Source organism: Branchiostoma floridae, chromosome 14 (genome assembly GCF_000003815.2).
Source record: "Branchiostoma floridae strain S238N-H82 chromosome 14, Bfl_VNyyK, whole genome shotgun sequence".
Taxonomy (NCBI): Eukaryota; Metazoa; Chordata; class Leptocardii; order Amphioxiformes; family Branchiostomatidae; genus Branchiostoma; species Branchiostoma floridae.
Genome location: NC_049992.1, coordinates 6573961 through 6589622, shown reverse-complemented (window position 1 = coordinate 6589622; position 15662 = coordinate 6573961). Strand labels below are relative to the sequence as shown.

General features: G+C 40.7%; 1 protein-coding gene across 1 annotated transcript in view; it reads left to right on the top strand.

The window, feature by feature from the left end:
- Window positions 1-5253: 5253 nt before the first annotated feature.
- LOC118430706 (solute carrier organic anion transporter family member 3A1-like) overlaps window positions 5254-15662 on the top strand; it is a 17324-nt gene continuing 6915 nt past the window's right edge. Inside the window, exons 1-8 of the mRNA XM_035841701.1 lie at window positions 5254-5568; window positions 9720-9844; window positions 10035-10153; window positions 10585-10689; window positions 11169-11262; window positions 11922-12140; window positions 12933-13061; window positions 13672-13833. Of these exons, the coding sequence (XP_035697594.1) occupies window positions 5393-5568; window positions 9720-9844; window positions 10035-10153; window positions 10585-10689; window positions 11169-11262; window positions 11922-12140; window positions 12933-13061; window positions 13672-13833 (1129 nt within the window). The 5' untranslated portion in view covers window positions 5254-5392. The remainder of the gene's footprint in view (window positions 5569-9719; window positions 9845-10034; window positions 10154-10584; window positions 10690-11168; window positions 11263-11921; window positions 12141-12932; window positions 13062-13671; window positions 13834-15662) is intronic.

Here is a 15662-nt window from a genome sequence, read left to right as displayed (position 1 = left end):
ATACATTACACGGCAAATGGGTTTGTTTGTATTTATTTGTATTACAAACATGCATGGTAAACCATCTCATGGTGTAACAAAACAGATTTGTGCTACTAATCATGAAACGTTCAAGCTGCATACAAATTTGATTTACCTACTCTCACCTCTAAACATACATTTGCATAATACCACCAGTTGCCATTATACCGCCACCTCAATAACGTTGTTATAGAGGACTTCTCAAGATTGTCGTCAACACCTGAATATCTGAAATGTATTACATTTCGGATATTTACGATTCGGTGCTCAAGACAATCTTTGGAAGACCTCTAGAGTAACGTTTTTTTGAGGTGGCGGTATTATGGCACCTGGTGGAATTATGATAGCCGACGTTACCCCTACTCTTCTCGATAAGTTCAAATTGTTGTTTTACGTGCTCGATGTGTGGCTCTCTTCAAGCAATGTTAACCTTAGGGTAAGTGTTTTCCGTAGGACGCCTCTAACTGAAGATAGGTGAATATTTTCACCATAGTGAAGTGAGGGACTTACTGCTATATGGCCTTCTCAAAGGCACAACAAAATGGCATATCAGGAGACTCGAATACCAGATCTATGGGCTTTGAGCCAAATACCTCACCTAGACGCTACGCGACGCCAACATTTTAAATGGTGACAAAATTTTGTTTAGCTTGCTTAGCTAGGAAATGATATTCTCTGTAATGATCGTGTTAATCATGAATCAATGAAAAGCAGACACACCTTATTTGTTCAGTTCGCTGCACACAGAAAGTCTGTCTGAAGTCTTGTTGTCTTCTCTGGTACCGGGGCGCACTGGTGTTTAGTGGCCAGTTTCAGAAATTTATACCACGTCGTATGCAAATTTTCTTATGCCTTTAAAGGAAATTTCTCCGCATTATTGTGTAGTAAGTGAACGCAGTTCTATGGTTGGTGAAAGTAACGTGGGGTAGAATTCAGGGAGGAGCTTTGGTAAGGTGAAGGCTTCAGCTCAACCAATCAAAAATGTCCAGCAATTAAAAAAATGCCCAATCATCAGTTACGTCTGATATGCCCTCTTTGATGTGCAACAATGGAACAAATGTACTGTAAAATCCTGTTTGTCAATCAACGTAAATCACGTTATTTCACACGTTTCCATGTTAAAGCGTCTTGCCTCTAATTGTCTGTGCCAAAAACGTGCACATATAAGTACCATCGCTAGTTAGCGTCGCCAGAGGATGGTACCAGAAAAGAGAATATGAAAAGAAATAATACAGATCACCGTCTTTTAAGTTATCACTGGCTCTAAATCTTTTATCACCTTGAGTTTCTGAAAACCTTGGCGTTTATGCCTTTCAAACTAAATTTTTTTTTCGTTGAGGTACAAAGATTATTACAAAGATTGAGGCGATACCATCTACAAAACTAATGAAGGGTACAGAGAGGGGAGGGCGTAAGGTATTTAATCTGACCCTATATGCCACCTGGATAGAAGTAGTAAGGTGTGTTATCTGGTTCTACAAATGTACTCGTATATGGTAACTGAATGTTAATCGCAAAGTACTTTACCTGGCCTACTTTATAGTGCCTTAAAAATAGATACCAGGCGTATCACACGGTTTGTGTTATATTGGTAACAACCGTTGGTAAACTTTAAGGTTACATCGGGACATTCTGTATGAGCCTGGAAGGCACATGAGAGGTTACGCAAGAGGTCATAGCGGTGTGGTTTAAACACTCCTCTATTGTAACGTTGTTATAACAAGTATCTCACGTTTTCACCTATACAGATGCTGCTAAAGGCTATGCGTGCTTAGTTAAAATGTCTTGTACCCCGAGGCACGTGCATTGATCTTTGTCACATCGTGGTGCATGTAAGGTTATGAAGAGGAGAGGTTATGCCAGTTGATCGATTTGGTGCGAACGCCCCCCCCCCCCCAACACACACACACACACGCACACACACACACACACACACACACACACATACACACACACCGTGATGCTGTCCCCATGGCCTCTCGAGGACGAGATAATTAGCATTGGCGGTTTTCGCAACATGCGTAATATCATTGGACTCTTTAAAAGTCCCACTGTAACCCCCGGTATACGTATGTCGTGGACAAATAGTGAGTAATTAGTTTACAACGGGTAAAGGTCACCCCACGGATAAAGGTGAACTAGCATTACATGGCTCACGCGCGCTAACCTATAAAAGCACCTATATGTTACCTGCGTGTTTCATGGTACGCTATGAAACCTTGAGGTATCATGTGTACTATTACCCGGTACTGTATATGTATGGCACCTGACTGTAAATTGTAAAGTGCGTTACTCGGCAATATATGGTACATAAATTGAAAATAGATACCGCTCGCGTCAGTCACACGGTTTGGGCTGTACTGGTATATCGAACCATAGTTAAGGTTACTACCGACCGTTAATAATCTATGTTTTATAATGTTTGGAATTGTGCACTTCTATTGCTGTTCATTTTAATTGTAACATGTGTAAAGCGTATTGCAATTCAGCCGAAGAAATAAAGGCTGCCACTGTATGTTATTGTTTGTTGCTCGATGCGAAATAAAACCATTCATTCATTCATTCATTCATTCATTCATTCATTCATTCATTCATTCATTCATTCATTCATTCATTCATTCATTCATTCATTCACTCACTCACTCACTCATTCATTCACTCACTCACTCACTCACTCACTCACTCATTCATTTATTCATTCATTCATTCATTCATTTATTCGATGTACCACTTTTAACCTTGATCACCTGTAAAGGTGAAGGAACTCGTGTTAAAACCACGCCTCCTCTGACCTCTCGTTTAACCTCTCACGTGTCTTTCGGACACTGCACAAAGTTAAGGGCACAGCCCGCCGTACGTGCAATTTGTCCGTACGTTTGTGTGTGTGGGGGGGGGGGGTAGGCCACGTCCGCCACGTATTTCTAAAAATGTGCCTTGGTTTTTGCTACATTGTGAGCCACTTACGAGGAAAATATGAAGTAGAGAGATTACAAAATCACAGAAATTCCGTTTGATGTTGCAACAGAAATAACATCTGGTATCAGTTTTTTTGTTGTTGTTTTTTTTTTTTGTTCGAGCGAGTGAGTATGTCAATCATATTTCTCTTTGAAAGTTTTCAACGGAATTGTGGATTTAAAGTCAAAGTCACTCTTGCATCGGATTATAATTTTTCACTCGCTCTCTTCGCAACCTATGACAACCTAAGATAGATAACCTTTGATTGCATGTTTCGGTAGTAGTGCTAGCCATTTGATTTGATTGGTCACTATTGTAAACAGTACAATACACGTGGATCACAGGCAGCTCTTGTTGGTGCTGTGACCCGTACCCACATATAAACACATAGACACGACGAATAGACGAAATAGCCTATACATTACTAAATATTAAGCAGCTTCAGCGCTGGACCAATCTCTGTCCAACACTGAAACCCCCATGGTCTATTTTTCCAGCACTGGTAGTCTCTAGCCTATGTTTACACAATCTCTTGCTGGCTGGGGTTAATGACCCCCTCCTAGGTGGTGGCAACTGTACGGGCAACCGCTAGGAGCGCTATTTCAGTTAGGCTATGGGCGTCTTTCTTTGGCGTCCTTGGTCATTTTTTTTTTGCATAATCACCAAAGGCTTGATATTACCTTAAAAGGTATTTATGTGCAGCCGCTTTCGCAGCCTTTCGGACCGGTGGATTTTATTTTGGCGGAGCGCTAATTCGGAGTTTTCAACTTGGGTTAAGGTTCTCTATGCCGGGGAAGGAAGTTGGCCGGATGAATGAGTTAGGTCATTCGCATAACCTACTTTTAAATGGGGAACATCTGTGTTGGTCTACTTTGAAGACATTTTACTAATTGTTGAGACACTTCACACTGCATGCACCAGCGATATCTTGTAATCAGTTTCACGGTTGGTCGCGTTTTGAAGTACTAGTGGAATTACCGTGACCTGGAGAGACAAATATCGGCATAGAGAGGGATTGTAACTGGGCAGATTTGATCTTTCCGGACAGTGGCTCTTTTAATGCGTTTTTTTCACCACTGACATGACACAGTACTTACAACTTAGCGGGCTTTCGTAAAAAAAGTAGGGTGCGTTGGAGCAGTGCTAAACCAGAAAATCAAAGAGCAGATATAATTGTCGATGAGTTGCGCCAAGGGCAGTTATACCGACTCTAGTGATACAGATATAGACGGGTAAACGATTGAGATATAATTTGAGTTCTATTAGATAACGTAACGTTCCCCCAAATGTCTTCATGTTTCGCCTTCCGTGATGTCTTGCCACGACTTAGTTAAGGGAGTATCTCGTGGTGCCTGCTCTAGGTGATTTCGCCAATTCAAATTGCAACATTTTCACAATTGTACAGCTTGAAACTACCGTCCGTCGACATGGTATTCATAAGTACATTGTCTTTAGAAACATCGAATATAGGTTACCCTCGGATAAAGGTGTACCAGCGTTATATCAATGTCAAGGATTCTTCAGCGACTCTCGTGTTGTAAATGCCTTAAACCCTCCCCAGGTTGATTGAAAGACAGGGACACCTCTTTAGACATTATCACATGGACGTAACAAGCATTCGCTCTATCCGACGTCTGAGACTTTAAGTTTTAATCGAGAGAAGAAGACGACGTGACGGTAAAATGCAGAGTCGCATATTTCTGTCCTAGTTATATAATTTAAGGCGCGGTCACATAGTTGGTGCGATCGTTGGGGCATTTTTAGGACAGCCTTGCATGTGTCCTACAATGTTCAGCTGTCTTGCTGCACAAACCGCTCTCTTGGAACCTTGTGGGTGTTTGGCTCTGTCACTGCTTGCTTAAAAATCCTATTATCAAAATCGAACGACCTACATGTGACCGCGCCTTTATGCCCGGAGACTTGCCAATCCTAAACTGTTTTGTGAAGTTTGGTGCACAACACGTTGGTCCATCTCCCCGATTTTTTTTCTGAGATATTCTTCTTCAGCAGAGCACACTATTGATTTGCCCCTCGAAGGAATGAAAGAAAGAAGGCAAACTTAGTTAAAAAGCTCACTCGAAATGTCTTTTAAGTTAAGAGCTTTATAAAAAGATGTACAGTCATGTGAAAGCACATCCCATGACAGCTCTGACCTCATCTGTCACTATCGCACCGACTGTAAACTGGGGCTTCATGCTCCACCTTCCGTACTGTCGCCGAATGCACGACTTGGTGAGGGTTACATAAAAGTCAGGAAATTCTTTAGCCACTGTCATTATTGTACACACCTGTAGACGTGTTGAGGTTGTTCAACCACTCCCAATTTAGGTTAGACAAGGGAGACATCTGAAGACATTGCTTTCTGTAAGAAACGTTCGCTTCATCTGAATCTTGATCACAAGGAAGGAAGGAAGAGATGGCTGAAGAGGAAGACAACACAGTAAAGTGCGGAGTGGCTTGTTATTATCCTAGGTGGGCCCGAAGACTAGCCAATGCTAAACTGTTCTGTGTAGTTTGGTGTCTGACCATCTTGACTCAAACTATCGCTGGAGCTGGTCTTCTCACTGCAGTGCTGTCTTCAATAGAGACGAGGTAAGTTTGGATTATAGGTACACAATTTTGCAACAGAATATGTTTACTTGTTTTGACCGGCTAGCGTATTTCAAACATATGTTAGCTCTATGAATGTTGCGAAATATGTTCAAATTCTTCTTTGTATGTATCAACAAAATAAATATTTGAATTTAGAACAAGCATGGAGTATCATATTTACTGTAATAAATAGAATCTGATGAAAATACTAACGGGGGGTGCTGTAACTTCGGATGTGCTGTAACTTCGGATTAATTTTTGATTGTCCCTTTATGCAGAAATGAGGCATGTTTGTCTTCATCAATAGTGCTGAATAAAATCGCGAAGAACCCACGTTAATGCACACAGCTGTCGTCTGGATGAAACACGGTTTTGTGTACAATAATCGATTTTTGCGTAACCAAGGAATTTGAGCATTTAAAATGGCTACGTTCGAAACAAGGTCACTGTGTAGTGGCGCCTCTTACATCTAACTTACTCGACAATCACCTTGCAAATTTAGTTGTTTTAGACATGAGGCATAAAGCTATACAAAACACCAATAACTTGGGTACTGGGGAGTTTATCTGGCAATCAAACTGACCTGAAATTACGAAGTAATCGTGGCGTCGAACGCCCTCCCCAAGTTACGTCACGGACATATCTGTTGACCGCTGTTCGAAATGTACCTACAACAGTGCAGGTACCTCTGGTCGCGCTGTACATAAGTCAAGTAGGACTCGCAAATCGGTAAAATTGCATTTAATCTAGCTTATACACGTCGTATAAGTTTGAGTTTGAAAAATCTCAGTGACCGGCTGACGAAACACGACGCGACTGGATAATTGATGTAGCAAACTCATGTCTGCATGAAACCTTAGACTCACATAAAGTTCGCGACAGGCTTTGAAGTCAGCGCGCGGCCCGCCCATCTGACAATATGCAAATCGCTGAGTGCATCATAACACGAACATAATTGAAAGTGAATTTGTCATTGCATGCCCTAAAATAAACCAAGTAAAACACATCTAGCGGTCCCAAAAAAATCGAGGATTTGGTTCAAATATATTAATGACTTTGCACTGAACTGATGGAGGGATTTGCCGCATACTTTGAGATCACATGCGGTGCCGTGCAGGGGTCAGCATATCTGTTTCCGGTGTTAACATGCCTGCCGACACTTTCGGCATTCTTGTAACAAATTTGTGGCATTTTGTGCGCTCATACTCAAGAGCCATGGGTGTGAAATGAAGTATTTACTCTCATCGCCAAACGAAGCAACAGATCGTCAGCGTTGAAGTGACTTGGAATGCAACAAGCGGCGTAAACAATCGCTAAGTTACAGCGGGCCTTGCATTGGCGGAAATTTACGCACGGTCCAAAAATACGAACCAGAGGGAAGCTGAAGTTAGTTGACACAAAATTCTTCTTTCTGTTTTCTTAAAATTGTTCCAATGAGTCAAAGAGAAACAGAGGTATTTGTAATCCGAAGTTAGGGTACCCTATTTAGAATGGAACAATGTGGAACGCAATATTTACAACAACAATTTTCTGTTTTACCGGCCGAGATTCATGGTGTAAATCGTGCACAGATGATGTAAAGTAAACTCCTGAACGGAAAATTCCCAAACACCACCACTCTCATTTATCATTAGTCAAAACGCAACAGTTTTTAGACAACTGACACTGATACAATTCGATGTCGAACACGTTAATTTACGTCCGAAGTTACAGCACCTTCCGTTAACTAACCCCAGAGATTTGTTTCTTAGCTATAGTGTTTTGGTTATCAACTTTAAATGGGAGAAACGGGCCCAAACATCAATGAAAAAACACAAACACCAACTGAAGTAAATACTATGATTTCAAATTCAAACTGCCCACAGTGATTCAGATGGGGGACAATCTCAAGTCGTAGTTTGTCGATGCTGTCGTGTCTCATGTTCAACCAACTGATGATATCCTGACAGCGTTCCTTTCGTGCATGATATACGAGGTGAAGCAAATGCTTTCTCAAAGTTGATTTGTTTCTTCAGAAAATGGATTTGTGTCCCATGTATGGGCGCATGTCATTTGGCATGGATGGTGCCAGGGGGCGCTTTATACCACCGTTAACATTTATTACAATGAAAGGTTACCAAGTTTGACGCAAGAAGCCTCGTTACATTACGCTTCTCCCATACAAAACAAGATTGAAAATATGTTGTCAGATAAAGGTTCCCTTTTTTTTGTCAAAAAAAGGTTTCATTTTTTGTGGCTCAAGGCATCCAAGAAACTAAGGGCATATTCTTCGTTGTTTACTGTACGTTAAACCGGTAGGTGACCGCGAGTGACCCGAAATAAAGCGCCTGAGTTCGATTCGAATTTAATACGTCAGATCGAATACCATTGAGATTCTAAACCACATGAAACTGTTCGCGACTTTTGGTGCCATATTTGACTATCGTGAGCGGAAAAAAAACGCCAAACTGGGGAAATAGCCTCTTGGCAGGTGGGAAATAATGAAGCATAGCTCTGTTTATACGGCCTTCACACTGAAACCGAATTGGCAGGAATCAAGCAGAACCAGCCAGAATGAAATATTTGCAAAATTCGTGCCACATTCGCGGCCATTCGGATGGGAATTCCAAATAGACTTTATATCCCTCTTCACACGAGATGGAATGAGCCAAAATGCCGTCAGAATGAAACTTCTTTTCTATTCCTGTGAATTTGTAGTGTATTCTAGAAATTCTCACTGCATTCCAGATATTCTTTTGGCCACATTCTGGTGGCTTGCCGTTTCGGTTCTCCATCGGATGAGATGAGAATGTTTCGAATAATGTTGTAATTCCGTAGAATGCGGTCATACTGCAGATAGACTGTATGATATTTAAAACACAATTATAATACACTTTGAATGCCGTCCGATATTTATCCACTGTACTTTCAAGTGCACCTCGAAATTTTTTAAAACGTCAAAAACTTTCGGGCCAGCCGAGAAAACGGACACAAATATCTGTAATGCAGTAAAATATCTAGAATACACTACGAATCCCCAGGAATAGAGAAGAATTTTTCATTCTGACGGCATTCCAGCTCATTCTTGCTCTCGTGTAAAGGGGCCTTTAGAAGCGACATGTTTCTCTTCAAAAGTTTAACATAGTTCCTCAAAGGCCCCAAAATAAACTTACCTTGCTGAGGTTACTGTATGTCCGGTTTCGTACAGTGGCTGTTGAATCGATGGTCAGGTGCACTCATTCCGTGATATACGGTACTAAAACTATGTGTTGACTACATAGCAAGCATCTGTCACATGACAAATAAATTCTTATGTAAGACAATGACAATTACAGTGAATGGGCGCGCCAAATGTTCGTTCCTATAGTGATCTCCGGGCAGATTGGACCGGTGGTATAAGATACTAGTAGTAATTACCGATGGCATAAGGAACGAAATCTCCAGGCAGATTTACCGGTGGCATAAGATAGTATCAAAGCCGGTCAAGGAGTGTAACCAGCCAAGGAGTGTCCCCAGTCACAGCTTTCTTATGCCACCAAAAATCTACCAGAAGATTAGTTAATACGTTCCTAGGGAAATGTGCAAAATGGCAATTCTAGCTGCGACAAAAATAGATTAGCTCATTCTAGTCACATAATTTAACGGTATCCAAAAACTGGTCGATTATGTTTTTCTTATAGGCATTTGGTTTGTGCTAAAAACATGTGTTGCTGGGAACGTTTATCATAATCTCCAAGCAGATCCTACGGTAGCATAAGATTGTATCAAAAGCTGGCAGAGGAGTGAAGCCGGCTTAGGAGTGTGTTTCGCTACCGGCAAATGTACACCTCGAGCTCTTAGCTGACTACACTCATTGGCCAGTTTAGTACTATCTTATGCCATCGTAGGATCTGCTTGGAGATTACGTTTATGATAAACTTAGCTTTGTTCTTCGAAATTAGGTTTAACAGTTTTGGGCTACATTTACTAGGTATAAGAGGACAGTCGCGAGGTAATTCAGAAACTGAATATGTATATTGATTGCTGCATCACGTTTTTTTCACCTTTTATTCTCAAGTCATAAATCTAAAGTACAGAACATTCAAAGATAATCACCTAATCACTATAGAACATACGACTAAATATACACAACTAAAGTCGATCATTCTAGAATAGTTGTTGCTCCGTTACAGGTTTCAACTTGAAAGTAAAGATCTCGGGATGATCGCCAGTGCAGCCGACATCGGGAGTGTCCTGGGGTTACTTTGGCTGTCCTACTACGGAGGCAGACCTGGAGCGAATCGACCCAAAATACTTGGTAAGGATCTAGCTTTAAATGAAGGTATTACTACTGCACTCATTTTGTCTTGTTCTTTGTCAAGTATTTTCAGATTTATCCTATTATTTTAAGCAACATAAAGCAAATTCTGTTCGTTGCAAATCGTATACGCAAAGAATTAAAAATCAGTCTGGTTCGAATCGAAACAATCTCTATATTTCCTATTCAGGAATCTGCACATCAATTTTCGCCATTGGGACGTTCGCATTTGGCCTCCCCCATCTCATGACCCCTGCCTACGAGGTCACGTCAGGTGGACCTGCAAACGGGACGCAAGAGATGCCCAAGGTGAGCTAGAGGTGGAATATCTCCTTATCATCGTCACATTATCGTACATCATTACAATTCCATATAAACATATACATTTTTGAGTCGAGGTTTTTGGAATGATCGAATATATAACTGTGTGTTTGTGCAACAATTCATTCCAAGACTTGCATAGAGGTCAAATAGGGACTCTTCAGTGAGGTATGAATTCGCAATAGGGTTCTTTTATCTTTTTAGCGGAAGTAAGTTCTTATCATTGCATTTTTACAGACGTGAATAAGAAACATTCAATTTTTGCAAAGGGGCGATGAAGTTAACTATGAAATGTGTCCTTGAAAAAAGAAGCCTTTCTAGTTATATTTCGACTCCTATAAATCTCTTAACAGTTCCTTTTGGTTTTAAGGGGCATAAAAACTGAAGTTTAGAATAATCCATGTGGACTATTTTTGCAGGATGTCTGCACTTCTAACCAAACTACATCAACCACGTGTGCAGCAAACAAGGGATCATCATCTTCGCCATACGGTGGCGTGTACGCCGTACTCCTTTTTGCACAGGTAATATCACCCACGGTTTATGTAATATTTTAAAGTTAAGTAAAACTGATGCCCAATGGACGTCTGAGTAAATGTTTACAAACGACATCTTGTCGTGCGAACACTGGTTTACTGAAACATTGCGAACATACAGCGAGGTAGAGACAGACAGAGACAGAAAGACAGACAGAGAGAGACAGAGAGAGACAGAGAGACAGAGACAGCGACAGAAAGACAGACAGAGAGAGACAGACAGAGACAGAGATAGATAGAGATAGATAGATAGACAGAGACAGAGAGACGGACAGACAGACAGAGAAAGACAGAGACAGAGAGACAGACAGAAAGAGAGAGACACAGAGACGGAGAGACAGAGACAGAGAGACAGCCAGAGAGAGACAGGCATTGGAGTAAAGGAGAGAGAGACAAAAAAACTACATCAAATGCACCCATCAACCAGTGACAAACAGCTCGCACAATCACGTTCTCTTCTTTAAAAGTTTTTGCAGGGGATTGGCATTGCCCCCACCTATCCTTTGGGAACGACTTACGTGGACGATCACGTGACAAAAAAGGCCCTTCCATTCTACTTAGGTGAGTGACTGTCCATGTGTACTGCTCATTTTGTCCAAAAACGGAATGTCAACAAATATGTGTACCAGAGTCGTTGTACATTCAAAACTGATTTCCTTATCGTAGTCTTCCATAATCTTCCTTTATTCCGTTTTTCCCATATTTAGCATACAATCCTCTCCAGAAGGCATCTTCTTTGACTCGTACAATTTTTTAAGCCTGGCAGATGCAATTTGACCATATTCCCAGACGACATCATTGACACATTGTGATATATTTGTCTTCAACATTGTGATGTATTTGTCTTCAAGCCATATAGACCTTTTCGCCATTTAATACCATAAAGTATTTATTTGCTCCAGTTCCCTGGTACCATGGTATTTTACCTAAACGTATCTGAAGCTCGGTACAGGTATGTCTAGGATATATGCCATCAGGATTTAATTAACTCTTGCGACATAAGCTCCTTCCTAATTATTTATTTTTTTTAGTGATTACAGGTTAAAAATGTGCGTTGTACTTTTCCCTGGTATTTGAACCAAAGGACCTGAAAAATGGTATGGGGATGCCAAGAACATATGGCATGCCCACGGGATTCTATAACACTTTGACACACAAAGAGGTAAGATTCACTTAAAGTGCGAAGTACTAAGTGTGGTGCCATTCTGCTCTTTTTGTAGGTTTCTCTTACATCACGTACGGGGTTGGGCCTTCAGCCGGGCTGTTCCTCGGCGGATATACCCTGAGTCGTTACGTGGACATGGACAAGGGAGTCGACCCTGCCGCCCTCGGGCTGTCCCCGGGGAGCCCCCTCTGGGTCGGCGCCTGGTGGCTCGGCTACTTCGTCATGATGGGCACCTTGGGGCTGGTCGCCTTTTGGCTGCTTCTCTTCCCAGCAGGTGTGATTTTGCGATTAGTTTTCAAACAGATTTATTAGTTTTACCCCCTTTCCACTATGACGGCGCTCTCGTCGCACTCTCACTGCGATCTAAAATTTGACAGATGGCTCAGCGAATAATTATATAGAAAAGAAACGAATCTTTTTTTACACTTTGTGTGTTTTGTACATGTTATCTTCTCAGTCACACTCTTACGTTTAGTATAATATACCCAGTGTGAAAGCGAAGGTCATACTTGTCCGTTTTAAGGTCGCAGTGAGACCGCAGCGCGATCGCCGTCAAGTGGAAATGGGGCCTAGCCTTATGAAACGAATAGAACATCCTGTGTCATGCACGACACATTAACAAGCGATGGTCGTTGCATGTAAGCTAGCCTGCCATTGACATTGTGTCCGCGCCCTTGCGGCCGCTGAGCAATCAGATCCTTCCTGGCCTGTTGCTTTAGCCTTTATGGACAATTACCAGTCAGAAAAAGTCGAAAATGCAACGTGATCGGCTGATAACTGTCCCTCACCAAAAATACAGGGAGAATACGATTGGTTGATTGCTAGCCATGACCGTTGTTTGGTTATCCACTTCCGCCATACACAGTTGGGCTGGCAACAGAAGATTGGACATAGTAACGTTGATTATTCTTGTAACGCTTGACGTCTTTCTAAATAAATGATCGAACATGTAGCTACGATAGCAATCATAACTAATTACAATAAAGAATTCGACTTCTACTACATTTATTATAGGGAGAAAGCTACTCGACTATTAGCATTTTTAATATTCTCACTTGCTTTTCAGCATTAAAAAAGCCGATGGAAGAAAATGAAAACAACGAGGAAGACGGCAACAAGATGCTTCCCGGAACAGAAGCACAAGAACCCCCCTCGACCTTTGACCCTGCTAAAACATTGAAACAACAGGCAAAAGGTGGGTGGTCATATCCTTTTTAAAACAATACTGAAAGTGTTAGAATCCCATTTGAGACCATTTGAGTTATCCTTCTAAATCTAAATGGTGCGGTTAAAACTTCCACAAATATCTACACAATTTGCCTAAAATTGCCAAAATTGACAGGGGAATTCAAGTTTGGATTGAAATGATTTCATCACAGTCGACTTTTTGTATAGAAGTATTTTGAATTGGTCCTAATCATCTAGAGGTGCCGCCGGAAGAGTTCATTTAAAAGATAATGAGTTCAATTTTGGAACAGCCATGTCTTGCATTGGGAGGAAGATGGAGTGATATGAGCTTAAGCTTAATTTTCCCGCAATTGCAGTTTAATATACATCTTTATATACTGTAAATGTATTTAAGTTCGCGGGGATTTAATTTCGCGGTAGCGGGAAAAGGGACTCTTTGCGGTGGATTTAAGTTCGCGGTAACACCATAGACTGCAATCTAATATCATAATAGAAGAATGTTCGCGGTGGTTTTAAATTCGCGGTGAAGCGGTCACGGCGAAAACCGCGAACATTAATCCACCGCGAACATTTCTGCATTTACAGTACTCGTACATCTTTGATTGTTTTCACAACAGATATCATCCTGGGTACAAAAAAGGTCCTCACCAACTGGCTGTTTATGTGTATAACCATGGCTTTCGTGTGTTATAATGCGAGCGGAAGCACCGGTCCCTTCATCCCTAAATACATGGAGACACAGCTCGGAATGCACAATGCTCAAGCCAGCTATCTACTAGGTATGTATCACTTCTTATCATATAGCAATGCCGTGGGGATGACATCACCACAACAACCTTTCAAAAACGCTTCGTCCGCATACCACACTCTGTGGTTTATCCCATAGTTAGGTATTGTTTCACTCTCACTGCACTTGCCTCAAGCTTACGTCACTGCAGGGTTCGTTCACTGCGTTAGCCTGGTATTCAGCCGTAATATAGCTTCTGAGTCTCTTCTCTCCTCTTTGCAATTACGTAATTGCAAAGAGGAGAAAAGAGACTCAGGAGCTATATTACGGCTGGATACCAGGCTATCACTGCGTCACTGTTTTGTCATTTTATAATTTAGACATTGCGTAATGCGTAAATTTATGACTTAGGAGACGACAAAAGTAAGAAAATTCGTTCTTTACCTTTGAAATGTATACATACTGTGATAATTGGAAATTAACTGTCAATGTATCTAAAACAAAAGTTCTTATCTTCTCTAAAAGCAATACAAAAAAAATATCAAAAGAATTCTTCATATATGATAGTGAAATAGAAGTTACAGACAGTTACACCTACCTTGGAATCCCTTTTACGTCCTCAGGTAAATTTAAAACAGCCAGAAAATTTCTAAAGACCAAAGCTATGAGAGCTATCTTTAAATTAAAATCACTTTTATCTTCCGAAAATATTTCCATAGCGCTAGGTAAAACTCTTTTCGACAAATTTGTAAAACCTATCCTCATGTATGGATCTGAGTTAACATGCTTTGACCATACCTCGAAAACACGGAAACTTATTGTCTCAAAAAACATCCCTATATCTTCTCCAAAAAATACTCTCTCTTTCTTATTGAAGAAACTTCAGATCGACAATAATATTCTACTGTCGATTCGAAAGAGCACTTGCACTGATGCAACTCATTCTTATATCATTAATTTTGAGAGAAGACCAGACAAAGACATGTTCTTAAGATATGCGTCTGGGCTTGATATAGAAAAGGATGGCTTTTCAACCGATAACACACGCCTCCCTTTAGATATACCGGAATTTGACATACTTGACACACGTTTTCAGAAATTTCTACTTGGTGTTCATTCAAAATCATCTAATGACGGCGTGCGAGGAGAGTTAGGAACTTTTCCTATTATAATACCTGCTAGAATTCAGCTCATTAAATACTGGCACCGTTTGGTAAACTTACCTGAGGACTCTCTGCTTCGCGATGCATACAACACTGTACTTACTGATAATCAAGACTGGATTAATCATGTTAAGGACATTCTCTGTTTCCATGGCTTTGGACACATATGGATGAAACCTGAGGCTTATAATATAGATTATATTGTCAACCAACTACGCCTCCGGCTACAAGATACATATATACAAAAGTGGTTTAATTCTATTGAAAAGAATTCAAAGCTGTCTTTTCTTAGCAAGTCAAAAGAATATTATGAACAAGAAACATACCTTTATGATATAAACAATTTTGAAATTCGAAAAGCGATTACTCAGTTAAGAATCAGCAGCCATAAATTGAATATTGAAACAGGTAGATATTACAATGTAGCCCCTGACCAAAGGTTCTGTCCTTTCTGTCCAAAGCATATTGAAGATGAATTTCACTTTTTAATGGAATGCTCTAGATACGCTATTTTACGTAATGAGCTATTTACATTTCTCGAATCCAGTACAGCAGATTTCAAGAGACTCGATGCTACAGACAGATTTGTATATATCTTTGGATGCCACGACTCCCATAATGCAAGGATAGGCAAATATATCAAAGACTGCTTTGCTATTAGAAAGAGTAATGAATCTCATGTATAGCCCAACTCCGAGTTGTAACACTATATCAAAGA